This window comes from Podarcis melisellensis, assembly GCF_964234715.1.
Source record: "Podarcis melisellensis genome assembly, chromosome: 2".
NCBI lineage: Eukaryota > Metazoa > Chordata > Lepidosauria > Squamata > Lacertidae > Podarcis > Podarcis melisellensis.
Window position 1 is genome coordinate 83468372 of NC_138529.1, and position 26349 is coordinate 83494720.

Here is a 26349-nt window from a genome sequence, read left to right on the forward strand (position 1 = left end):
GAGCTGGACCATAAAGAAGGCTGATCGCCAAAAAACTTATGCTTTTGAATTATGGTGCTGGAGGAGACTCTTGAGAGTCCCATGGATTGCAAGAAGATCAAACCTATTCATTCTTAAGGAAATCAGCCCTGAGTACTCACTGGAAGGACAGATCCTGAAGCTGAGACTCCAATACTTTGGCCACCTCATGAGAAGAGAAGACTCCCTGGAATCTTACCCTGATGTTGGGTAAGATTGAGGGCGCAAGCAGAAGGGGACAACAGAGGACGCAATGGTTGGACAGTGTTCGCGAAGCTACCAGCATGAGTTTGACTAAACTACGGGAGGCAGTGGAAGACAGGAGTGGCTGGCGTGCTCTGGTCCATGGGGTCACGAAGAGTCGGACACGGCTAAACGACTAAACAGCAACAACCACTGTATATAACTATTTACTACTTTCAGGGCTATGCACTGTTGCAGTAGATTCCTCCAAGATTCCCACCTGGCATCTCACATCGCAGCTGAACTGTGAATGGTGGAGCCATGTGATGTGTCCTCATTGTCATATTCAGATGTGGATAAGCTTTTAGAAAGAATGCCACCCCAAATAAGAGTCTATTGCTCTGGCCAGGGTGAGAAACATTTGGCTAGCAAATGTCATGGGCAACTAAGCCAGACATTTAATGGTATAGGTGTTGTTATTTTAAGTAATAAGTTTATGAAGCTTTGAAGATTTTGTAGCACACTGCCAGGCATGCTAGCAGCCCTATGAATTAATGGCTTGTAAATAAAAATCTACATTGACAGAAGAAGAAGAAGATACACAGGGTGTAGTGCTCCCAATATTGCAGCATTTCAGATACAGGTAGGAATAATTGCACAGAAAACTAGTGCATTAAGAGGGGTTGGGGTGGGGATTCTTGTCTGCCGACATGCAAGTTTTTGACTCGGAAAGTGTCTGCCATGGAGGATCTTTTATTCATACATTTGCCGCCTGCATTCTGATGCAGTACAGTCTAAGGAATGTTGCATGATGCGCTTTTCTTTATGAATGTGCAGGTCACCCTTCTCATATCCCCAGCTGGCGGGGCAGGCATCCAGACAGGTGGAAGAACAGTATCAGAGCTGGTTTCCATAAACTGGGAAAACACCCAAAAACACTTAGGAAAAGGGTTTTTAAATTACAACTCCTACCTTCCCCTGAAGCCATCTGGAGTCAGCGGCTGAGTATGAACATGACCCTCATCTTGCTTCAAAAATTTGGCAGGAGAGACCAGAACACTGGCCTGAGCTCTCAGGCAGTCACTGCTGGAACAGAGTTCAAAGGCAAACAAGTGGCCATCCCCCGCCTTTCTCCACCCTGGGTCTATTACATCAGTGGTTTTCAACTAGGGTGCCTTGAATGATGGTGGGGGGTGCTGCTGCAGGCCTCTCTCCTTCCCTCCCTCCTCTGATGCCCTCTTACGTCTCTGCCTCTCAAAGGCTTGCACAGCTGTTTGTTGTAGCAGCCCTGGCTACAAGTTCCCCAGGCGAATGGTGCCTCTGGGGCTGCCCTGTGGGGCAGTGTGAGAAGGCACCTCTCTTTGGGACAGGGGAAGCAGCTCAGAAACCAGGGGCGGCAGCTTTAGCTGCCCAGAGGACTCCCAAGGAGAGGGGAGAGGAGAGGAGGCTGAGGGAAGACTCCACAAGGGAAGGTGTTCAAAAAAGGGTGAGAGGCTGCCAGTTCTGCAGGCAAGGGGTGACACAGCTGGGCTCCTGAGCCCCACAGGGGTGCCGCAGAAAGAATACAGTTGGTCAAGGGAGCCATAGACTCAAAAAGGTTGAAAACCTCTGCATTAGACTGTGAGGCAGAATGTCCCATCATAATTTAAAAGAACAGTAGGAAGAACTGGACCTTGGAAATGCATAGCATTTTTGTTTTAATTGCCCTACTTGCCATATTTGGCCGATTCAGCAAAAATCTGCCCCGAAGCCATTTTGCAGCCCGATTCCCGGATGTGTCCAGGAAAACCCGGATGTATGGCAGTCCTGGGAATGCACCACTGCAGTCCTTCTGCTCAAGGTTTCCAGAGTAACAAGCACAGCACTGTCTGAAATGTTTTTGTTTAAATAAGTTCACACTTAGAAGCTTTAAACAATACTGAATGCTTAAAAGATACCATGTTTAATTTATTGTGTGTCCCCCCCCCCCTTTGGGTCTAGCCTTCTGTACAATTCAGTGCCATAAGCCTCTCTTTCAGGTTTGGCAGCACCTGCCTAATTCTTATTTCCCCAGGCGCTATGTCTCTATTTAGATTTTGGCTTCCTTTCCCTATGTGGAAGATGGATCTACAGATTGCGTTCTTGTAGGGGGATCCAGATTAGCAGCAGACTTTGTACCCAATGCAAATTTAAGATACAAATATGGTAGAGTTTGGAAATAGTTATTTCACATATTTTGGAAGTGATATAAAAATAGCATTGGAGGATGGCAACACATTTCTTACAGTCATTTGCCATGTGAGGAATCTGCAGAGGGGGGCAGATTTTCCCCTATAGGTGGGGCCAACTCTTTCTATAAAGGTTTTCCCCTGAAAGAATTACAACAGAGTCACCATGCCTTGTGAACGACTGCAAAACTATCACACTATTTGATAGAAATCCTAAATACAGCTGATCAGCACCCTTTCCCTTAAGCCTAGCCCATGAAATACTAAATAGTAACAAGCTTTGCACTGACTCTTTTCAAAGCCCAGAGGATACCAAATCTTACAGAACCTTGTGAATTGTCCTTAAAACACAGAGGGGTAGTTTAACAACTGTGTAGTTTAGCACATGGGGAAAATGTTTAAATTCCTTTTAATCTAAGGAAGCTAAATGCCCATATATTTATTTCAAGGAAAAGCAACACACACACAAATAAAATCACTCAAACTTACCTAGTCATATTTTACCTGGTTGAACTGGATAATGGGTTTCAGAACATGTGCAGAGTTCCTTGCATGAAAGGTGATATGAATGTGAGAGCATGTTTTGATTCTTAATTTGGGATGATTACAAGGAGACAAATATTGGGGTGCTTTCCTGTCTTTAGGGGAATCAGAGATTAGTAATTCAGATGAATGGTTGCTTGAACCAATGGTGAGAGAGAAGTCCCATCTCTGATGCAAATGGCCTAAGGTAGCAAATCAGAACTGAGTCTGGTTCCATCTTCTTAATAATTCTGAACTTACACAACTCATTAGCTGAGACCAGCTAGACTACCATGTTAAAGGGATTGTGCTGAGAATGTGTACTGGGGGGAAAAATCTAGGAGATGCATCTGTTTAGGAGTTCCACTGGTATAAGAGAATCATAGACACAGGTAGTGCCATTGGATTACAATAGAATAGAGAAGGTTTGGCACATTTCTCATTTGTTTTCTTCAGCAATACGGGAATTGCTTCCACCACTAATGCATACTGGGTAGACTAGTTCATGTATTACATTCTGACTTGCCAAGTCAAGCTCCATGTCCCTTGTGTGTGTAGGGGGAGGGGGCAGTTACCTGAAGCCTTCACACATCTTTTTATCATGCTGTTAAAACCTGAGTGGACTAATATTACTGGCTGCAAAATATTTGGGGCCTTGTCAAGCAAGAGTTCTAGGGAGTCAACATTAATAACTGGTTGTGCCAGATGAGAACACGAGTCGTTTGTTTGTTTGTTTGTTCATACATACCCCATCTTTCCCCCTGAAGGGACTCATGACCGCTTATGTGCCTTATCTGCCTCTAAAACAGGCATGTCCAAAGTCTGTTTTGCGGGCCTAATCCAGCCCGGCGGTCGATTTAATCTGGCCCCCATGGCAGTATATGTCCTGAGGTAAAATCCTTTAAAAAGTTCAGAAACATTGGGGTTAAATCCTTAAAAAAACTCAACAACGTTGGCCGGCCCTCATGCATATTCACTTCATCAAATCTGGCCCTCTTTGAAAAAAGTTTGGGCACCCCTGCTCTAAAGATTCACCCAATCTTCTCAATGGGATCCAGCTGAGCATCACAATACTGTCTTGAAGCACTCTTCTCAAAGGATCCTTCAAAAGAGACACACCATTTTGCAATGGAACAAAATGGCCACCGATATCACTGCCTACCATGATCCACGTCAAGAGAACACATTCTCGGCTTCCCTTGCTTCTTCTTCTCCAGTAAGATAATGTACTTTCAGTATCCTGCTTTAAAGTGTGGCTGGGACTTGTCTGCACCTCTGTAAACTGCATGTCTTATTCCTCCTGCTAAAAAGCTCGTCATACCACTTTCATAATGAGGGAACTAAGTCTGCCTGACTTCGTAGGCATTACACTTTCTTCCCTCAAACAATTTCTTTATCCTCCTGTGACCACTTACTTTCACTCCTGGTCTTCATTCAACTCATGAAGTCAAGAGATTGAAATACCCTTTTAAAAATGTGCCACGTTGATGGCAGTGTTTGAAGTCTCGTGACTGGTGCCCTTTTAAAGCAGGCACCTCCGGCTTATTTAATTATTCATGTTAGTTTTAGCACTATTCCTATAAAGCCCTCGAGTGAAAAGACAGCGATAATGGAAGTGCCTTCACCTACTTACCAGCCCATCAACCAGACAGCATCAGCAACAGCACTCTTCTCTTTTACTTTTCTTTTTCTCTTTCATTTGTGTTACTTCCACAGCAGTCTCACGGTTTTGACCTTTCTGAAGCACTCAGGTAATTAACCCTTTCCTGAAGGTGGATCTCCTCAACTTTCCTGGTTTTATATCTATCTATCTATCTATCTATCTATCTATCTATCTATCTATCATCTATCATCTATCTATCTATCTATCTATCTATCTATCTATCTATCTATCTAATCTATCATCTATCTATCATCTATCTATCTATCTCTCTCTCTCTCTCTCTCTCTCTCTCTCTATTTTATCTATCTATATCTATCTATCATCTATCTATCTATCTATCTATCTATCTATCTATCTATCTATCATCTATCTATCTATCTATCTATCTATCTATCTATCTATCTATCTATCATCTATCTATCTATCTATCTATCTATCTATCATCTATCTATCATCTATCCAGTGGCGTAGCGTGGGTTGTCAGCACCTGGGGCAAGGCAAGTAATTTGTGCCCCCTAACCCATGGATTTGTGCCCCCTAACCCGTGGATTTGCGCCCCCTAACCCTAACCCCCAGATGTTGCGCCCAGTGCGGCCGGCCCCCCTTGCACCCCCACGCTACGCCACTGCATCTATCTATCTATCATCTATCTATCTATCTATCTATCTATCTATCTATCTATCTATCTATCATCTATCTATCTATCATCTATCTAATCATCCATCCATCCATCAATAACCCTCTTCTGAAAAATACCAAAAAAGAATGAAAACAGTTTGCTTAGGATCTTGTACACTGAAAATCTGAATAACACCATTTTGGACATTTTCTGCTAAAAAGGTTAACCAGTGGATTATCTTGTTCTAATTAAAATTATGTCTCCAAGGTGGATTTAAGTTCAGAAGAAGTTCTGGACGTGCAGTGATGGCAAACTCTGAAGGCTCCACAAGAGAAATAGGCAAGAGAGTAAACAAGAAGTGGGGGCAGAACTGGTCCTAGCTAGGTTTGCAATGACAAGACATTCTCAAGGTGAATGTAGATAGCACATTCTACGGATATATGGATAAAGAGTGGTATACAAATTTAAATAATAATAATACAAGAAATACTTGAGTGCAACTCATATATGTTAACAGTGTTTCGGAAGACTCGTTGCAATGTCCATGTTTTGTCCCTTCTGTTTCAGTACATGCCTTTTTAGTAGTTACATTGGAATATACAAGAATAAGCGGACATTTCTTCTTCCCTTCTCCCCTCTCCCCAGTCATGAAGTCCCTGCATTTCATGGGCAAGTTGCTTTCACAGACTAGCCATATTCAATGCTGCTGTTAAAATAAAATTAGGCAAATCCGTACGTGCTAGGACTGAGAAAATAAACTACTGTTCAAGGTCGGGGGAGGGGGGTCACACGGAACCGTCAGTACTGTGTTCAGACCACCAGTGGCATGTGGTCCCATATATTAGGCCTAAATGTTTTCACTGACAGGACCAGGTACAGTGGTACCTCTGTTTACGACTGGAATCCGTTCGTAACCGGAAACCGCTCATAACCTGAGGCGCCATTAGCGAAAATGTGCCTTCCGCTGTGCGGCGCCTCTGGCGTGTGATTTCCGCTCACACCGGAGCTTGTAACCCGCAGCGTGCGCAACCAGAGGCACTACTGTATTGTAAATCCCTCTGAGTGACTCACACCAACCTCCTTTCTTACTCCTACCCTGATTGCTACCACAAGCTGTGAGTCATGGGAGGAGAGTTTCATGAGGTACTAGAATTTCAGGAAGGAACTATGAAATTATGCAAATACTCCATCTATAGGTAGTATGTTTACCTCAGGATCATTACTAGAAGCACGGAATTAAATGGTGTCAAGTCACCACTATTAAGCACCCAGCTCTTTGCTCATAATGTGCACAACATATTAATCTGAAGATGGTGCCAGGGTGGAAAAACATTTGTGGGGCATTTGACAGTTCCATCTCATCAGTTCCACTGCCTGGGAAGGGGGGGGGGGGGAGAGAGCATGTAAGAAACCTTTTTAAGCACTCATTCATATAATGAATTAATGACACACAGCCAAACCAGATCTAATGAAATAAACTCTTTATTGCTGCACACATGCTTATATATTAAGCTTTTAAATATATTATTTTTATATTGCCATTCTGAAAAGCTTTACATTCTCTGTATTTTTAACAAGTATCAGAGGGCAGAACCAATGTAAACGAAGGAAACAATTTACATTTAAATTGTCTTGCAATATAACTACAACCAATAGCCAAGAAAAACAAGTTCAATAAATATTAGAAATCCATTAATTTCATTTTTTTAATTATTTAAATAGGCAATTTTTTACTTGTAAGTGTGGCTCCTAGTATCTGTTTCCTCTTGCAAAGGGCAAGAATCTAAATATTACCAAACAGTTAGTTGGGAGTGGTGGGACAATTCACCAAGGAGCTGAACTCAGAAATGCAACTATAAAACTCATTCACACTGGCAATCCATTCTTAATTTCTCCAGCATATTTAGCAGTCTGGGCAAACCTTTGTTACTAGGCAAGAAAACAAAGGCCACCCTGACACTCTTTCACTGGCTCTACAATTAAAAGAAAGAGTCAGAAGTCATTTCACCAGGAGCACTCAGGTGCCATGCTTCTTGACAATTAACTAATTATATTTCACATTTACTTTACCAGACACTTGAAAGAAGAAATACTAGTATGCCTTTTTTTAAAAAACTTTCTGTGCTTCTGGTTTGTTTTTGCCCCAATAATTCAGTATTGGCATAAACTCTAAAAGGTTAAACCTTATTTGTTTGCTAATTCAGCAGATAGCCTTTTTCATGATAACAGGAAGACTACGGAACAGAATGAAATCAGCAGCTCAATAATAAAGTTGTGCCCCTTTCAATATGATGCCCTTTTATTCTGTGAGGTGCCCTTCCAAGTTGTTGCCATAACACGATGGAGAGAAATTATGCCTAGCCAATTCAGATCCCAAACACTCTAGCATCAAACTTAACTCCTATGACTACTTTTGGTGAAAAGTAGGGAAAATAATACCTTGGCCAGGCTTTTAGTTTGCTGCCTCTGCATAACAGAACTGTTCCACATGATTTCGAACAAGTACCATTCTTTTAAGAGATGTGCTTTCCTTGGCACAAAATCAGGAGTCAGAAGTGTCAAATTCTACATCAAGTTAGTTTTCATTTGTCAAATACTGCATGGACCCTTACTGTAGATTTGTGGCGGCTCAAAGGGGACTTGTTTAGAGACTGGGATGGCTATGTATTCCATAGCAGAGACTGAAATAAGTCAGAGTTTAAGTGCCTCATTTAAGAGAGCCTGCATGGGAATAACATCACATAAATATGGATGATATATATGCCTTGAGATAGAGCCAAGAACACGAAAACCTCAGTCCTGCTACTGTATCTCTCTAGGGACATGAACTACAGGTGTAGAATCTAGGACACCCCCACCCTACCATTTCCCATTCTATCACAAAACATTTAAAGGAAGATGAATCTCCAATGTGGCAGGCAGTAACTTCTGGTAAGCTCTGACTCTGCTTACATGGTTATATAATGTCATTATCCTCTTCAAGTCAAGAAGCCAGATAGGAAAATGGGAAAAGACCCAATGTAAGTTTCTCACTTCATCACACCCGTCAATGGAAAGTGAAAAAACAAGTTCTTGACCTCACTTTGATTGTGAATACTTATCAGTGGAAAGCTGAAGGCCCAGTATTACATCAGCCAGAGCAACTGCATCTACTAATGCAATTGTACTCATGCTTAATAGTATTTGTATATATGAATAATCATCCTCACATTGCCAGGATAATCCAAAGTGGGCCTCCTTGTCATATTTATATTCATACAGCACATAATTCTTAAGGTTATGTGGTACAGAGCCACTGCATTATCTTAGCTAGGAAAGTTTCCATGTTAAGCAACACAGCCCTTTCCTGAGTTGTTCACATCTCCACCTCCTCCCAAAATGTTCTCCAATTGCCAAAGTCTCAAAGTAGCGCTTGCTAGGAAGATTTTAAGAGGGTTTGTGTTTAAAAAAACCTACTAACTTGTGGCAGCCTTAAAGGAAATGCCTTGGTTAGCTTTGTTACAAGCAGATGTTTGACTCCATTCAGTAGAGTTTAGTGATGGTGGGATGAGCACTATGCAAGCCCAGATTGTAGCTGCCTCCAACTCCTGCTATCTCTAAAGGGAGGGGCAGGGGGAGATGACATACTACACACTCTTGAGCAGTAGTGAGACACTGCTTTTCTTGTCTGTACACCAACATGCATATACCAGAGTAATGTGATTCATAGACCCTAATTTCGCAACGTGTTGGATCTATGCCAATGTGAGGTCAAGTGCGTTGGCACTGGGCGGTCATGGAGTGAAGATGGTTGCATGACAGTTCTACCCCACCCCACCCCACTACCTGAATAGGGCAATAAGTTATGCTTCCTTGAGAAAGGGGGAAATGCTGCATGCCACACATACACTCACATACTCCAAACCAGGATTTGCGAACCACCGGAACTAAACCCAGCAATATCTATAAAATGCCACAACTGTGCTTGAAGTGGAACAGACACATGACTAAAGTTTCTGCTAAACGTCAACATTTGAGCATCCTCTACAGAAGTAACATGTAAAGAGTAGGTGGCCAAGTGTGTTTGCACTCGAGACAAAAGTCGAGCCATGCAATTTCGTGGAGTACTACTGTATTCCAGTAAGAACTGCAGAAATGGGGAATAAAAAACAAATGGGACACCTGAATTGAACAGGAGCTTGCTGAATAATAAGGCATCTGGGTTAGAAAGCCAAGGTTCTGCTCTGCCCCCACTGTGCAAATCTGGAAGATAAGGCTGCAGGATGAATAAACACAGCCATTTCTGCAAGGCAAGCAGCAGGCAAATGCAGACACCACTGCACAAGCGCAACATTTCTGTAGCCCTGTAGAAGTAAAAGTGCCTATCTCCCTAATTATCCTGTAAAATATGGATCATGAAAGGCAGTCTGATTCATTCCTTAACCAGCGTCTGCCTTGAATTTAATCTGCTTGCAGGAAGGTGTTGTGCCAATGTTCTTGCAGGCTGCACCAATTTTCACTAGGCATCGCTGGCCTGCAACATCTGGCAGCCTCACAATATGCCAATCAATACATTCATTAAATTTGGTTTGCAGATCACCCGTCAGCACTATCATGTACAAGCAGCAATGTTTTCAAATCTGAGCTGCTTCCGGGGACCAGGTTCTCAGGAGAAGAAAGGTAGATCAGTATGCAATTGTCAGAATGCTAAGTTAGAAACTGAAATTATGCATAAAAGGGGAAAGCAGCTACAAAACCCAGGGGGGCGAGGGGAGGGAACTCTGAGCTGATCTACTGTGAAGTCACACAGGGTGATGTCCCAGATTAGCATTCAAGTCCTATGCTGGCCAGAAGATTATCCAGAGCTTCCAGTTTCTGATTGGCTTCTTCAATTGCACTGTATGTTTGCACGTTGCTGGTTATGTGGAAACGGATGTCGTCAACAAGAGGAATTGAGTCTGTCTCCTGCCGTTCTTCAACTGCCTCAGCATTCTCCTTCACTGCCACAGCAAACTCCTCAAACTCCACTAGCTGGATTGGAAAGAGAAGTGGTGAAGGAAATTGGCAGGCTGATAAGCACATTAGAGTCCTCAGCATAATGATGTCATTTAGAATTTTAAACAGCGGTAGTAGTACAGAAGAAATTCTGATTCAGTGTGTACAATTATGCATCATATGGACATGAGTTACCAAAAAAAAGAAAAAGAAAAAAAAAGATTCACACTGAAAGCATAATATTAAATTTCAGAATAGTGGGAAGAAGAATCATTCTATTGTAACACCACACAAAAGAGTCCACCTTTTCCATAAGGAGGCCTAATTCAGCTCAATAGTTTGATGAAGACCTGGCAAGCAAGGAAAGCATCTCTTTAAAAAAACACAGACCTAGGTGTGGGATGCAGCTTTGCCATTAAAAAATGGCAGCACGACTATCTGAAACCTTAAAAAACCAAAAACATGTTTACTACATAAAGGCTTTCTCTTTGGAACCACCCATCCCTCTTGCTCCCTCCATCCCACCATTTACTGAACTATTTAACCTCAGAAACAAAAAGTTACCCAACACAAGGTCACTCTAGAACTGGTGTTTTAACCATTACATAGCACCCCCTTAATCTAAGCAATCTTAGTCAACTTCTTCACTAGCTGTCCCAGCCCACTGACTTTGTCATTTAACAAAGATTCCCATACACTGTAAAGCAGGAACAGGTGTTTATAACAATTTTTCACAGAAGCGAAAAAGGCTGATGAAGTAGGATACCCACCAAAAGCTACAAAAAGCATGGTTCCACAGGCCTGTGCCTCTATATTCCAATATAAATTCATCATCTAAAAAAAAATATTGGTGGCCTATTGTACTAGCACGGCGAAGGTGCAGGAAAAACAGAATCCTTTGGAATTCTTAACAGTGGTGCACTTAAATGGGAAGTCCTGATTTTTGTTTGGCTAACAAAGGGCTCCCCACTAAGAACCACTTCCTGCTTGTTTTCACTGGAAAAAAATGGGAGAGGAACTTTTGTATAAGTGGATCTGTTAAGAAATCATTTTCTTCAATGTGCTTTCACAGTCAAGAAAGAATTTCACACCTTTCTCAAAGCCTGTTAAGAACAGTTGCAATTTGTGTGGGTGTGCGAATTAGAGCTATTTTTTTAAAAAAAAGAATCAGTGAATTGACCGGGCTCCCAAATGCCCAGCAGAGACAAGACTGTGAACCTGTGTTCATGGGCCTGTAGTATGGGACTGTCAATACTACAACTGGTCAAGCAGGAAAGGAGATGGAAAGAAGGCAGCACTCTTGCTCTTCTCCTGGGGCAAACATTGGCACAAATGCATGTTAGTACTGTCCAGTTAAAGCACAATTTCTGCACCAATTTAGTTGGGAGGTATTTCAAATAATCCTTGCCTAAGCATTTCTTGGGGAGACGGCATGAATATAATATGGGATTAAAATAGCAGGATGTATGTACTCTGCACATAACTGAGGTCTGCATGTAGCAGTTAATGCTTAAGGTACAACCTGGTGGGGTTGTGGGACAAACTGATCTTTGTAACCAAGATTCAGTACAAGAAGATATGGCTTGTACTATTAGGCCAATACTCCTCCATGGAAGCTTACAGTAAAGTAATAGACTCTTGAATCTGTTACATTTGATACAAATCAACAGAAAGTTTATATGTATGAGAACCTTCTCTAAAATACAAACCGTGCCACCATATTTTAGGACTACTTAGGATACTGAGCTCTTTCGTGTGTTACTTCTGCACCTGAAAATCTTCACATTTCAAATAAACTAACCAAACAACTAGTTCAGGCAAGCAATTGATCCAAAGTCCTCCATGTAAACATCCCTTGCTGTTCTACTCTCTTCTACAGAGAACACGATGCCTTGTTTTTAAGAAATGTGGCCAACTTATGCATACACCAGGCTTAAAAGGCTTTGAGAGAGATGAATGCTGGTTACCTGCTGGCTGCTGCATACAACCCATCCCTAGGGAAATCTTCCCTCCTTACCTTCTCAATGATCTTTGCCATGTACTCTGTGCACTGGTCCTCCAGCCGGGTCAGCTGAAACAGCTTTGCGATCTTCCAGATGCTGACAACACTTTCCTCATCAAGAACCTGGGCCAAAGTCCTCCCACAAAGGCGCTTGAGCCCAGGTAACAGGTACATGTCTGCGACGCAAAGCACTTCGTAGGCATTATCAGGAGACAGCTGCCGTGACAAAAGGGCATCCATCAAAATGGGCTCGGTATCAAAACTAAAACCCTGTCTGGAAATCACATTTGACTGCAACAGTGACACGCATATATATGATTAAATGCAATTTATTTATTTTCTGCCCAAAGACTTGAAGTTCATAACTAGTTTAAAAGTCTAGGCACAAGCACAACCAAATCAAATACTCACACACAAGAATTAGCTTTGCCAGCTCAAACCCATACCAGTGAAAATACTTTACAACACCACTTCTGAAAAATTCTTGTTGTTGTGTCAGTAAAACCTGAGGTCATGATTTGTTTGGAGGAAACATGTGGACACAGCCAGTGTGCAATGGTGCAATAGATAACACTCCTCTCCTCCATCCTCCATTAGCTCCTTGGCCCCTGCAAGCTGCTAAGCCCCATGCCATGTACACCAATCACCCTCTTCCAAAAAATCTAGGCCCAGGAAATTTGTCTTAATATTCACTACAAGTTCACTGCTATGATTTGAATTGCCTGGCTTTGACGTTTCCTCCTCCCAGACACTTTAAGCAACTCATCCAAGCATTCCGAAACATAACACCAAGACAAATCTGACTTTGCCATTCCTCTTTGCCTCGTCAGTTCAAATCCTTGATGTTCATTTAATTGGGACCATGTATCAGTAACCTGAGATTCTTTCACTACAGGGGATTTGACTAGATGATCCTCGGGGTCGATTCCAGCTTTACAATTCTATGATTCTAGGAGTCCCATTGCAAGTAGTTTTGCTGCAGTTTGAAAGTGAAAGCAGCAATGCTCCAGTGGATTCTCTGCAAAGATTTGCTGGACTTTAGTTACATAGAACTGAAGAAACTAAAGAGACAAGGCATGTACTTTTGTAAGCCAAGAAAATCTTTTTTAAAAAAAGAACTGAAGAAACTAAACTAAATTATTCTTCTTTGTAAAGAACACTATAGTAAACTGGCACAGCACAGTTAACTGGCCATTACAGCTATTTCCACTGCCATACACAAATATGACAACTCATGATGTCAGTGCTAACCCAGAGCATTCTGCTGCCTGAAGAACAGCCTAAATGGTGCCCAACAACACTTCTTTCTTTCTGCATCCTTCAGACCCCAAACTATGCCTCATCTCTTCTCTACCAATACCACCTATAGTATGTTGCTTCACTCTGCTTCAAAGCAGAGCCATCCCCAATTGTTGTAGGTATTATGAAGTCTGGCGCTAACAAGCTAAACATTGTACTGGGCTCAGAGGGGAAGATCTCCCTATTCTTTTCTTCGAAAAAGTGTTGGGGGAAAATCCTGAATGTCTGATATGCAGGTCTATTGCTTTGGCCCGTTTCACTGTTATTCCAAGGATGAAGAGTTTGCACTGTTCAGTTCCCTCCTCAGTCACTGCATTTTGAAACTTCTTCACATGGCAAACATTTACCAGAGATGTGTCTTTTTTAAAAAAAGAAAGAAAGAAATGATTTAGGAGGAGGACTAAAACCAAAGTCAGCAGGAAGTGAACCTAAGGAGAGTACAGATGTACAGGCCACCTTTTAGCACTATAGCTTGTGTACCTTTTTAAAAAGAATTGTTTCAAGGTGGCCAACCATGAAATAAAAACAGCAACAGATGGCACAAAACGAAGAGCCATTGAAAACAAAGACACGTGCCGGGGGAAGCAGATAGCATAAAAAGGCAAGGCAGGTGCCATTGAAAGCCTAACAAAGCAAGAAAGTCTTCATCTAGTGCTTAAGAGATAATAGCAAAAAGTGCCAGAGACAAATCAGGAAGTAATTCTAGAATGTGTGTGTCAACCCTGACAAAGCAATCTCTCTCCAACCACCTAACCTCAGAAGACAGGGAGCAGCCAGGAAAGGGTCTCAGACAGGCAAGGAAATTCACTGCTGGGTGAGAATGTTGCTTCAGACACCCCAGTCCCAGGTTGTGCTGAACTTTATAGGTAAAAATGTGCCCAGTAACCAAGAAGGAGGCAATACAGCTCTTTTGGCAGTGGCATAAAATGCTCATGACACTCTGTCCCTGGTTATTACTATTCACACTTCTATCATACCCCTTTTACAAGGAGCAGATGCAACACTGGTCACCAGTTTTTAAACCAGCAGAAGTTTCTGGACATTTTTGGAGGCCATTCCCATGAACACTAGCCTGGGCATTACTGTGGGAAAGTATAGAAACAAAAAAAGATCCCACTTCTAAGTGGAGTATATAGGGAGACAAGTTCATACCTCTGAGCAGTGAATCTACAGTAGTGAATATGTGAGACAGCCTGGTCTGGATAGGCTTGCATGTCCCTGGAAGGAGCAATTCTGTACTTTGGGTCTACACCTGGGTCACCTAGAGGTCCAGGTGGCCTCGGTGGCTAGGGGTGTTGGCTTGCCAGCTGTTTCTGACTGGTTTACCAGCTACAGCCAACTTTGCAACAGAGATGTTGGCCACTGTACTCCATGCTCTGGTAACCTCCAGACTGGATTATTGCACTCTACCAGCAGCTGCCCTTGAAGACCACTTGGAAACTTCAGCTAGCCCAAGTGCATCAGTACTGGCTGGGGTTGTATTTGGAACTTGTACAACCCTGTCTTAAAACAGCTGCATTAGATGCTACTTCATTTCCAGGCCCAAGTCAAGGAGTTCATTTCAGTGTTTAAAGCCCCAAACATCTTAGGCCCCAAATATTGGAAATGTCACCTCCTTTCCTACAAACTCTATTGGGCCCTCTTGGTTGTTCCACTGCCTTCGGAAGTTCAGCAGGGCTGGGGAACTGGAGAGGGCATTCTCTGTGTCAGCCCCTAAGTTGTGGAATACCCTCCTGACAGTGGTGTTTCTGGTGCCCTTGCTATGCAGTTTCCATCATATGCTGATGAAGATGCATCTCTGACCTTTGACACTTGATATATGTATTTGTAAGACCCATCCTGTTTGCTTTAAACTGTTTTTAGTATTTTATTTTAAATTGTTGTGACCTGCCCTGGGACGTTATGGTGAAGGGGAAGTAATTAATAAAAATAACATCTGAAATGCAAAGAAGTTCAGTAGTAATCCATACCCAAATTTTGGAATTACTCAAGAACAGGAATGCTTGTGCTATGGGTCATGATTTTTAAAAGAAACTTCCCTAGCCTTAAAGCAAGGGATTGGTGTGTGTGTGTCAAGAAGAAGATAATTGTTTCAAGAGTTCCTTAGCTTGAAAGAAAACAAGGACAGATGGCTTGGTTGGCAGCTTTGCTTCTTGCCCTGCAGGACGACAGATCAAGGGGGGGAAAGAGATTCATGGTCTCAGAGAGTATTCTGCAGAGCAAAGTGTGCTCTCACTACATTCTACCCTTTAGCATCTCACTTCCCTACAGTGTGAAATGCCTTCCAGATGCAATGAGATTTAGGGATAAGAGTCTGACAACAACTAGCTGAAGATGGCTCTCAGTCTCTCCACACCCCCCCAGCACAACATGTAAGTATTCTAAGGCAGGAGTAGGGAACCTATAGCCTTCAGTCACACTCCCAAAAATCCCAGCCAGCACAACCAATGGGGTCCAGCAACATCTGGTCCCCCAGCCCTGCTCTCTAAAGGAGCAGCACACAAAACAAGGCAAATGGCAGCTCCGAGAGAGCCAGCCAATGTATAATTCCACTGGAGGAGAGGGAATGCTGCAGCTATTTTTCAGTTCTGAAAGTGCTCTTGCTTTCCAGTTTGCTGCGTTTCTGAGCTCAGAGCAGTGAGCTGGAGCTTGCTCACTGCATGACAGGGATTCAATTTCCTTGGGAATGAGATTACCACCTCCCACTTCACCTGTCAGTCCTGTAGCTGACGAGAGACCGCAGCCAAAATGCATATGCACATCTCAGGATATTAACGAGACATTTGACAAGTCTTTCTTCCAGAGATGGCTTCATCCCCCAAACCGTTCTTGCTGAGTGTTGCTGCCGCCGTGTTCCTTTTCCCAAAGATTCGCCACTCACTTGCTTAGACAGCACCACAACAGACTGCTGATGTTGACAGCGGCAACACTTTTGCTCCACAGTGACCAAAAGCTCTGTGTCAACTTTTGGTCGACAGGGAAATGCCTGCAACCATTTTGACAGCATGGACACCACCCTGAAGTTTTGCATCTCCTACATTTGCAGACCTGTGGTTACTCAAAACACACACTCAACAATTCCTTAAGCATCCTATGCCAATTCCTGTGCAACAAGTGCAGGATTCACACACTCCAGTATTCAATCTAGATTAGTAGTTCTGGGAAAAGTGCAACCACGCCTTTTGTTCTGAATGAGACAAGCAGCAGTAACAAACAGGAGAAAACAGTGCATCTCTACCCAGTTCACTGTGTATTGGCACTGCCCCCTAGTGGCAGGTTGACCACCCTATGTATTCTAGTGCTGTCACAGAATTCCTCAGATGAGCGAGTACTCCCAGTTGGCATCAGAAAAAATGGACCACATGGGGGCAAGAAAGCAGTCAGTATGAGAGACATGTTGACTTAGAGGATATATTTTTATCCATGGTGGTTGTTTCTTGTCATTTACGGATGGCTGCACTGCAGCCTTGTAAATAAAGTTCACGTCTAACCTCAAATAAAATCCAAGCATTTGGGGGGGAGGGACGTAAGACCCACTAGAAAAGGAAAGAAAATGGGGGAAATGTTTATTAAGCCAGCAAGGGACTGCTGCATGGCTTTTTATGGTGATGTATTAATATGCAGTGAAATATACCGTATTTTTCATCCCATAGGGCGCACCTAGTTTTTTTGGGGGGGAAATAAAGGAAATTTTTTCCCTTTATTTCCCCCCCAAAACCAGGTCGGGGAACAGCAGTATGGCGGCGCTGCGCCTCCCAGCTGTCCCCCGAGCTTGTGGGGCTGGCCGATATCTGCCCGGCGCGAGGGGCGCTCTGCTTCAGAGCGCCTCTCGCGCCGGGCGGCTGGCTGCTATCCGCAGCGTGGGGAGCCCCGCAGGAACTCCCGCGGGCTCCCCAGGCTTGCTGATAGCTTCCTGAAGCCTGGAGAGTGAGAGGGGTTGGTGTGCACCGACCCCTCTCGCTCTCCAAGCTTCAGCGAAAGCCTGTATTTGCCCCATAGGACGCACACAGATTTCCCCTTCATTTTTAGAGGGGGAAAAGTGTGTCCTATAGGGCGAAAAATACGGTAAGTGAAAGATCCAGGGTAAGCTGAATAGCTGTTGGCTAAAGCATGGTACTGATAACACCATGGTTGCAGGTTCGGTCTCCATATGGGAAAGCTGCATTTTCCTGCATTGCAGGGGGTTGGACTAAATGATCCTCAGGGTCCCTTTCCAACTCTATGATTCTATGATTTCACAGGAAAAGATAGGGTTCTTTTATCCCATGGTTGGGACATTTGCAAGTTAACAGGCCTCGTTAAATAAGCTTAATACTCTGTTCCCACCACACAGTGGCAATTCTGGCACTTTTCTCCCAGGACCACAGCTGTCCTGGCTAGAACAAACGTTCTAGAAATGGGCTGTGCTCAGAAAGGGTGAAAACTGAAAACTCACCTCTGTGTCATCACTGTAGATGTAATAGAGGACCCTGATGAAGATTTCCTCTGAAATGTTATGGAGGGTGACTACAGGGATGCTAGGTTGGGTCTGTAGCTCCTCGCTTTCAGAGAAGTGATCCTCTAGGAGTGCTTTGAAATAGTCACTGCGGCCACAGAAAAATGCCTGCAAGAAGAGAAGAAAGAAGGAATCTCCCTGGCACAGCATTGCCCTGAACACCAGGAGAGCAACCAGATATGAATGGTTTCTATTGACCCTCCTGGCTTTCTAAGGTTTATTTATTGCATTTACATCCTGCCCTACCTCCCAAGGGAGTCCAAGGCAGCTCACCTATCAGTGATATAATACAGCTTAGGAAACCCACACATTTAAAGAACGTAGAAACATACAGACAATTCTCAACTTATGTGGCTACAAATGTGCTCAGACTGCTGGCCCCAGCATAGCAGGTACTGGCAGTTCACACTAGCTCATTTAGTAGACCTGGGAACATGAAAAAGCATGCGGTGAGCTTCTCATTTTCAGGTGGAAGCTCTATAATTGTCGTCTTCAGTGTCGCATAGCTCTGCAGCCATGTGGCTGAGAAAAGCTGTCAGGCAGAACCATTTAATACCAATCACCTCCAAGAGACAGTGGGACAGTTTGTACCAGGGACTAAGTCCCACAAAACTCAGTGTGACTTACTTCTGAGTAGGCAGGCATGGGTTTCTGTTGTGTACTAGACAATCAGCATGCTCATGAATTGCAGTGAGGACTTCCTTAGAATCCCTGCTCCCACCACATAGTTTTACAAATCTGTCTGGCTTTAGAAATATACCTTGGTATGTGCCAAATTGGAAGATGCAAGCGAAAAATCTGCCCTAGTAAATTAAGTCAACATGAATACACACCTTGTGACACAAGAAGTTGTATTCTGCCACCCGGAAACAAACGTCAGGACAGCTGCTAAAGTTGTCAGTGCTGTCAAAAGGCAACTCTCCAAAACCTACCTATACATACACAGAGAAAAAATATTTGTTATGACACCTTCTGTATTAGGACCCCTTTTAAAATAAATACCTATCACCAGACAGAAACATTCCTCCATACTTAAGCAATAAATCCTAAAGTATTCTCACAAGGCATTAACTAAGCTTTGTAAGACTGAGGGTGCATTCGGACAAGCACCTCTACTTTTTTTAAAAAAGTTTTTAATTTCATTTCAGTGAATTTAGCAAATAAAGTCATCAGTAATAACAACTTAAAAACATTAGAGCTGCAGAGCAGGATGTAAACAATAATTTGGCTAAGAAGATGAATATACAGAAGTTTACAATATCCAAATCTCTCTTAAATCTGCAGAACTTTTGCCAACCTGCATCCGGAGTCCGGGTTTTATTACATTAAGAGATAAAGTAAAGGGCATAAAAATTAACACATGACAATTCCCTAAGTAGTAAATTAAACACATGTATACCTATTTTTCTAATAGGTAGAGCTGTAATAACTATAGATCGGGGATTGGGGAGAGGAAAGATGGCTTTGGGATTTCAGTGTATAATTTGACCACCATGGTGTTTTGCTATTGATATGGTTTGAAAAACAAATCAGGCTAACATAGTAAAATGCAGAGAACTGAGATTACAAAGATTTGTTTTTAAAGAATAGTAAGTGAACTGTAGGACAGGGATATTTACATTTAGTCTTAGGAGATTATCGATCCTTCCCAAATATTACTGATATACACAGCTGCTGTCAGTTATTCCCTGAACAAAATTTGTGGGACAAACAGCAGCTTTGTCTTCTTGTTCCTGTTGTTTTATACAGTGAAGATTAACACACAAACCAAAACACAACATATTTAATGACTAATCTTGAGGAAACATGATAATCTGGGTATGTACCAAAAGCTCCTGAAAGAAAGCTGGGCGGGTAAATATGCCAAATTTCGATATTTGATATTTCAGCCAAGAGTGGAAAAACAAACTTCTTTTTTCATATAAAGTGCTAAAAACAACTATAATCCTGTAACAGGGAGTATTATACCCGATGTGGTTGTGTGTGTTTTTTTAAGGAAAAAAACCTTACAGGAGGTTGACTATTTGAGGGAAGGTGCACACGCACAAGGACTGCCTCTTTATATAAACTGATGGAGCCCCTGCAATCATCATCTGAGGTCCTTCTTCATGGGCCCCTCCGCGAGTGGTCCAGAGGGTGGCCACATGAGAACAAGACTTTTCTGTGGTGGCTCTCCGCTTGTGGGGTGCTCTCCTAAGGAGGCTCACCTGGAACCTTCATTATGCATCTCTAGGTGCCAGGAGAAATTGTTTGTTTGTGTGTGTGTGTGGGGGGGGGGTTATTGGTTTGTTTTGGTTGTTTTTTTATTCTGTAGTTTGTGTTCTCATTTTGTATTTTTATGTTGTCGACCACCCTGTAGCCTTCGGGTGAAGGGTGATATATACATTTAGTAAATAGTAATGATGTGTTACCAATTTTTTGACCACATTGAGGGTGAGGGTGTAGGAACCTATGTTCCTTTTCTTACCCCCTCCCTTATGGAGCCCAAATTCCACCAGTAGTTCTTAGCCATAATTAACCGTCACATCATTAACCAACATTTAGTTAAGTGACATTAACCATAGTTAAGGCTCACCAGGGCCTGAAGCCAGTTTCAAACCACACTTTGGCTTTTGGGCAGGTGGCAGGGAAGAGAAGAGGTGAATTTGGGTTCCGAAAGGGAGAGGGTAGGTGAAGGGAACCAATGATTCTGCAGTGGAGTCCCAATTTGCCTTAACTATATTTAACCAAATCAGCTGTGTTACACGTATAGTTGTCCTGAAACCAGAAAGATAAAACAAAACTGTCCAAGGCAACAGGAATGAAAATGTGTTTTAGAACAAGCAGTGAAATGGGCAGGTTTGCTTCACTATATACTTCTGAGGTGGGAGCAGAAAAAAATAGGGACAATTTTTTCCTATGCTTGGCATTTTCCCCTCCCTACCAGCAAACATTTGGAGGGGGTAGAGAAGATTCCCTCCATTTATGGCCAGTGGCAGCAGCACAGTGGTAACTTGGCATGTGCCAAAGAGACAACCCAGTAGAAGAGAGCTCCCTTTCCTCAGTGTGAATTTACCGCATGGAATTGTCTTAAGCACAGGAAAGCAGGAGGTTTTAATAAACTGTTCAGATTTATATGCACAGGAACTGCTTAAAATTAGGGCTATATTTTATTAGTTTACTTTAGTTACAAATTCAATAAAAGGGCTGAACCCATTTAAAACAAATAAAAAAATGAAAAAGGGTTCTACATATAATTCACACATATGTGCACAGAAAACCTGAGAATTAAGACACTGATCAGTGTAGTCCACATGCAGTCACAGGGTATCTGCTCATGGGCTTCACCACAGTGGCAAATGGACATGCTTCAATTATCTGCCACAAATCTAAAACAGAAATCAGGCATCTTCCCCATGGGCACTGGACTGAACTCAGTCTACATTTGGGTGTCCCTGTGGGTCATTATGGAATTCGAGAATGTGCAATAGAAAGCCTAAACACAAGAGCCCTTCCTGCATCCATGATCTGCACCATGTTGCAATGGGCAAAGTACCAAGCCATAAAAAAGCAACCGTGTTGCACCAGGGAACAATAAGGCAGGACAATCTGGCACTCAGAATCCAAAATATCCAGGAATCACATTCCTAACACCAAAGCAAGTAGAACCAGAAGATCAAGATACATGCAGCACACTCTTATCTCCCCCACCTCACTGTTTTCATATCATTAGAGGCCAGAAACAATTTCCCATGAAAATAAGACCTTTTGATCAAAAGTTGAGGACTTCTACAATAAAATGATCTGGGCAGTGCTATTAATTAATGCCCAGCTTATATGTCACCACATTTCATGTTCCGGTCATAAGCGCTCCTGAAAGTTGAGACAGTCAGGATAGTTTAGCCACACTCTTACAGAAGACCAACAATGGAACAGGCCTAATCTAGAGTATTCCTTCATGGAGAGAGACCACAGTATGTTGGACTCCCAAAGAAGAGCAAAGAAGACAAATGGCTGCTTCAGGAACAAACAAGGCATTTGCCACTTCCCTTTCACACTAACAAATATAGGAGAATAACAGGCTGTAAGAGAGTGGAATAGCCCAGACATAGCAAGGCAGACCATCCCGGTCTTTAATTTTTTATTTTTTAAATTGAGGGAACCTCTCTCACACACTTTCAGTCATGTACCAAAAGTACAGAGGAGCATGGAAGCTCCCATGCAGATATTCCGCGCAACTATCTCCTCTTTCACACAGCAACGTGGATGCCTGAGAGGGAGCAGAAAGGAGTAGATGTAAGGGAATCCAGCAAGATTGGTGCCCTGACACCATGGAAGCAGGAGCTGCCAAAGTTCAGCACTAGCGGAGTGGCTGCTGCACAGCCTAAAGAGAGCAAACCAGAACAAACTGCAGAAGTGCAGGACTCCTGAGGGCTTAACTGGCAGGACCCTGCAAGAAGAGGGAGGGAAAAACATATACTTCCTACCCTGAGTTCGGCTGGCAGGGCGCAGTCTGCTAGCAGAGCCAGGTCTTCCTGTAGCCGCGAGTTACCTGGGGGCTCAATCGTCAGCACCTTCACACAGGTCCCCGGCTTGGAAGAAACTGGAAGAGGCAAAAAAAAAATATTCCAAAGTATAGAATCCTGAAGACTATATGGACATCCTCTTGGGAATGTGATGGATAAAGTTATCTGGGGATATTTTTAAAATTCAAGGATGGCCCACACCCCTTATATGCAAATTTTAGGCAAATAAATAAAGCATTTTTAAAAAAAAAATATGGAAGAGACTGCTAAGCATTATGTTTTCTTCCTTCTTTGAACAGCTCCGGCTACAGAAAAACAAGCAGAATTTTCCCACACGAAACTCATGCTTATGACAGCTTCTGTTACTGCTTTCACAGAGCAGTAGGCCTTCCTTTGTAAGAGATTTGCATGCATTTTGAGATTTAGATTTATGACTACACGGCTGGGGGGAGGGGAGGGGGGAATAATGCCTACTAGTTGGCCAAAAAGGCATCTTGAGAGCCAAAGGGAAGTTCTTATTTGCCATCTTCCCCACAAGACCAGAGTGTATGCACATGCTCTGCCAAATTAGGATCTGTGATCAGGCACCAATGCACACACCACCAATACCACTGATAAGATGGGGGGGGAGTTTATCAGTGCCCAACAACATCTAGCGATTCAACTGAACATGTGCATTTTAAAAATGGCAAATTCTATTGATATCACCCATCACCCATTCATACATTAAACAGATCACATGTGGTAGGCAGACAAACAAGAACAGTTCTCTTCAGCAGCATTCACATCCCATGAAGATGATGGTATTAAATTACGCATCTTGATATGGTTAATGAATATGAAACTGCTTCCAGATCAGAAGTGGGAGAGCCAATGGGTGCCCTCCAGATGTTGCTGGACTCCAGCTCCCATCAGCCCAACCAGCATGTCAAATAGTCAGGGATTATGGGAGCTGAAGTCCAACAATGCCTGGAAGCCCTCAGGTTCCTCGCATCCCTGTTCCACCCCTCTTTAGGGGTGTTCATGGACATGTGAAAATAGTTTCAGAGAAAAACACTAACCCATCTGACCTGGTAATTGCCATGCAACCACTTAGTCATTTCTGGAATAAGCCTTTAAACAAAACTCCTCTATCTACCCTAGGGATCCAACATCTACAGGGAGCATAGAGAAATCGGGCAGCTTATCATCATTTAGCATGATTCTTTGGGAAGGACACAGTTCGCTCCCAATCTCTCTCCTACATGCTAAACTCTGGCTACAATTTTACGTCAGCCCTCACTATGGGGGCCTTGAAAAAGCCACTGCCTTCAGCTCTGTAGTGCGGTGGCTCACACTGACCTACTTTTCGGGGTTGTTCCAAGGATTGCAGAAGGAATGTAAAACAGAGTGCTCTAAATTCTCAAAAAGGCTATATAAATGCCAAGTAGGATTACTACTATAGTGAGCTTCTCTTCAAAAAGAGGAAAAAATACTTGAACACCCTTCTAGCATAAGGACAACAAATAATAATAATAATAATAATAATAATAATAATAATAATAATGTCAAGTGGTGCTGCTCGTTCCCAAACTCTGGGTGGCTTAGGGTTGGCTGGGCCTTCATAAATGCTGAGGGGATCAAATACTCTTAGGAAATAAAGGATTGCTTTACTGTACGAGCACCAAGCCACTTCACTGCACTGCATGAAAACAAGCTGGCACTTGATGTTATGGTCCAAAGGGGTGGGGGAGGAATACACCACAAAAACAATGTTGGGCGAGATCAGAACAGAGCTTGTACCTGCCCTGGCAATTAACTGAATCTCCTAAAGCAAGCCTGTCTCGCAAATATGGAAATAATCGCCCAATTTGCACACAACACTAAAGCATGGTTCAGCATAAAATCCAAGAGCAGGAAGGATCTATTGGGACGCTCAGACATTCCCCTCCCCTTGCCTTGAGCTACCATGCTCACTTTTCCTGCATGGTTTGGAGAATGAGTTCATCAGAATTTAGTTTCCCTTTCTAGGGAACCTGACTTGGCAATATGAACGAATGAGAAATAGTGGTTTAAAACAAGCCAACTTCAAACCATACAGTTAATGAAACTGGCTTGCTTAAACTAACCAGAATTTGCTTTAACCCATAATTTTGCTGTTATGTATGAACTGGAAGCTATAGTATAACACAACTGTAGTTTCATAAACCATGGTTTGAAGCTGGCTTGTTCAAAGACTAACCATAGCTTGTTTTAAAGAACAATCTCTAGCTCATAAAAGCAAGCCATGTTTTGTGGAAAGTGAAACTAAGTTCTGCTTAAATCCATCTCTCTGCTATGAGAGAGGGAAGGGAGCATGCAAGTATGAGGCTCCTGGCTGCTTTTTCCTTGTTGTTCATATTAACACAGCCATCATCTGTGTTCATCATCTATGAACATTTCATTGTTCTTATTACATAGCCATTTCAAGAATTAAAGTAAGGGAATAGATCAATAACTGTTGATGAAAAAGTGGTCATTTAGTGCATGTCTGGGCACTTGTTGGCATGTACACATATATAATTCCTTACTGTAAGTACTACCTACATGTTATGAGTCTCCAAAGCCTTGCTGTATGAAGAAGGAGCACCTGAATAGCTTGGTACAGTAAAACAAGCTGCTGTGATCAATACTAAATCATTAACAAGTAGTATGTATTTATGATGCCATATTGATTTCAGCTTGTGATTATTACACAGTGTTATTTGTCTCCTCCTCCTACACCCAGCTCACGTGGTCTTTATTTTAGGGAATGTTATTTATATCTTTTGTTAATACAGAGAACTTGTTTATAATAATATGAACAAAACTGCTATTTCAGCACCTTTGGTATTAAGTGGTTTATCGTGGAAAGATAAACCTTTGTAACCAAGAGCTGAAAGCTCATGCCATGATAAACTAGTTAGCAATATACCAAAAGTCTTCATTGGTTTATACTTGAGAGTTCAGCAAGAAAAGGAAGTTATTCCTGAGCTGGCTAAGTTAACTCTGCATCGGAACAAGAGGTGGTACGACAAGCGTGACTCAATGGATTTAGAACTTGTCTCCAAATCTCAGGTGACTCACATTGCCATAATAAATTGCCGCTCTTGACATTTTACAGATTACACAGGGATGTCATCTTACCACAACAATGAGAGGTGGGTGAAAGAAGACTGCCACAGTACAATATCTTTCTTCCCAACCCTCCTGCCCCAAATTAACGAGTTGTATATGCCTCAGAATTGTGATTCTAAACAGGCAATATAATGCCTTTCAACAGATACACCATTACTGTCAGCAGATAGTGAAATTATACCTTTTGCCACTTGAAACTTTGCTCCAACATATGAAGGTGGTGGGTAGGAGGAAAGACTGTTTCTTTCTCGCTCTTTCCTTCACATGAGAGACTACCAACTTCTCAACAGGAATCTCAGGAAATGACAATTCCCTGCCCCTCCTTTTGTTAATTGTGAGGAGCTACATCAGGATTACGTTATGGTAGAAGACAGAAGAGGAAGGGAGATAGATTAGATCTGCTGGCACAGAGTCACTAGATCAGGCATAGGCAAACTCAGCCCTCCAGATGTTTTGGGACTACAACTCCCATCATCCCTGACCACTGGTCCTGTTAGCTAGGGATGATGGGAGTTGTAGTTCCAAAACATCTGGAGGGCCGAGTTTGCCTATGTCTCCACTAGATCATATTGTACTGAACACTTAATCTCTACAAAAAGCTTCCTTCAGTCCTCAATAAAGTCTCAATAACCCCAACCAACCTATTGATTTGAAACTTATAAACACACGTTGTCAGGGTTTCTGGGAGAGAGGAGGAGATGACAGAGGAGACGGAGAGCGAGTGGGA

General features: G+C 42.6%; 1 protein-coding gene across 3 annotated transcripts in view; it reads right to left on the reverse strand.

Moving 5' to 3' along the window:
- Window positions 1–9306: 9306 nt before the first annotated feature.
- The window catches only part of ABTB1 (ankyrin repeat and BTB domain containing 1), a 42484-nt gene continuing 25441 nt past the window's right edge, over window positions 9307–26349 (reverse strand). For 2 of the 3 annotated variants that reach the window (XM_081900466.1, XM_081900467.1), the window contains exons 8-12: window positions 22449–22564; window positions 18816–18914; window positions 17923–18090; window positions 12204–12404; window positions 9307–10222 (exon numbers count right to left, since the gene is read on the reverse strand). In XM_081900466.1, coding sequence (XP_081756592.1) covers window positions 10016–10222; window positions 12204–12404; window positions 17923–18090; window positions 18816–18914; window positions 22449–22564 — 791 coding nt within the window. In that variant the 3' untranslated portion in view covers window positions 9307–10015. Of the gene's footprint in view, window positions 10223–12203; window positions 12405–17922; window positions 18091–18815; window positions 18915–22448; window positions 22565–26349 lie in introns of those variants that run through there. The other variant, XR_014165665.1, reaches the window with a different exon arrangement.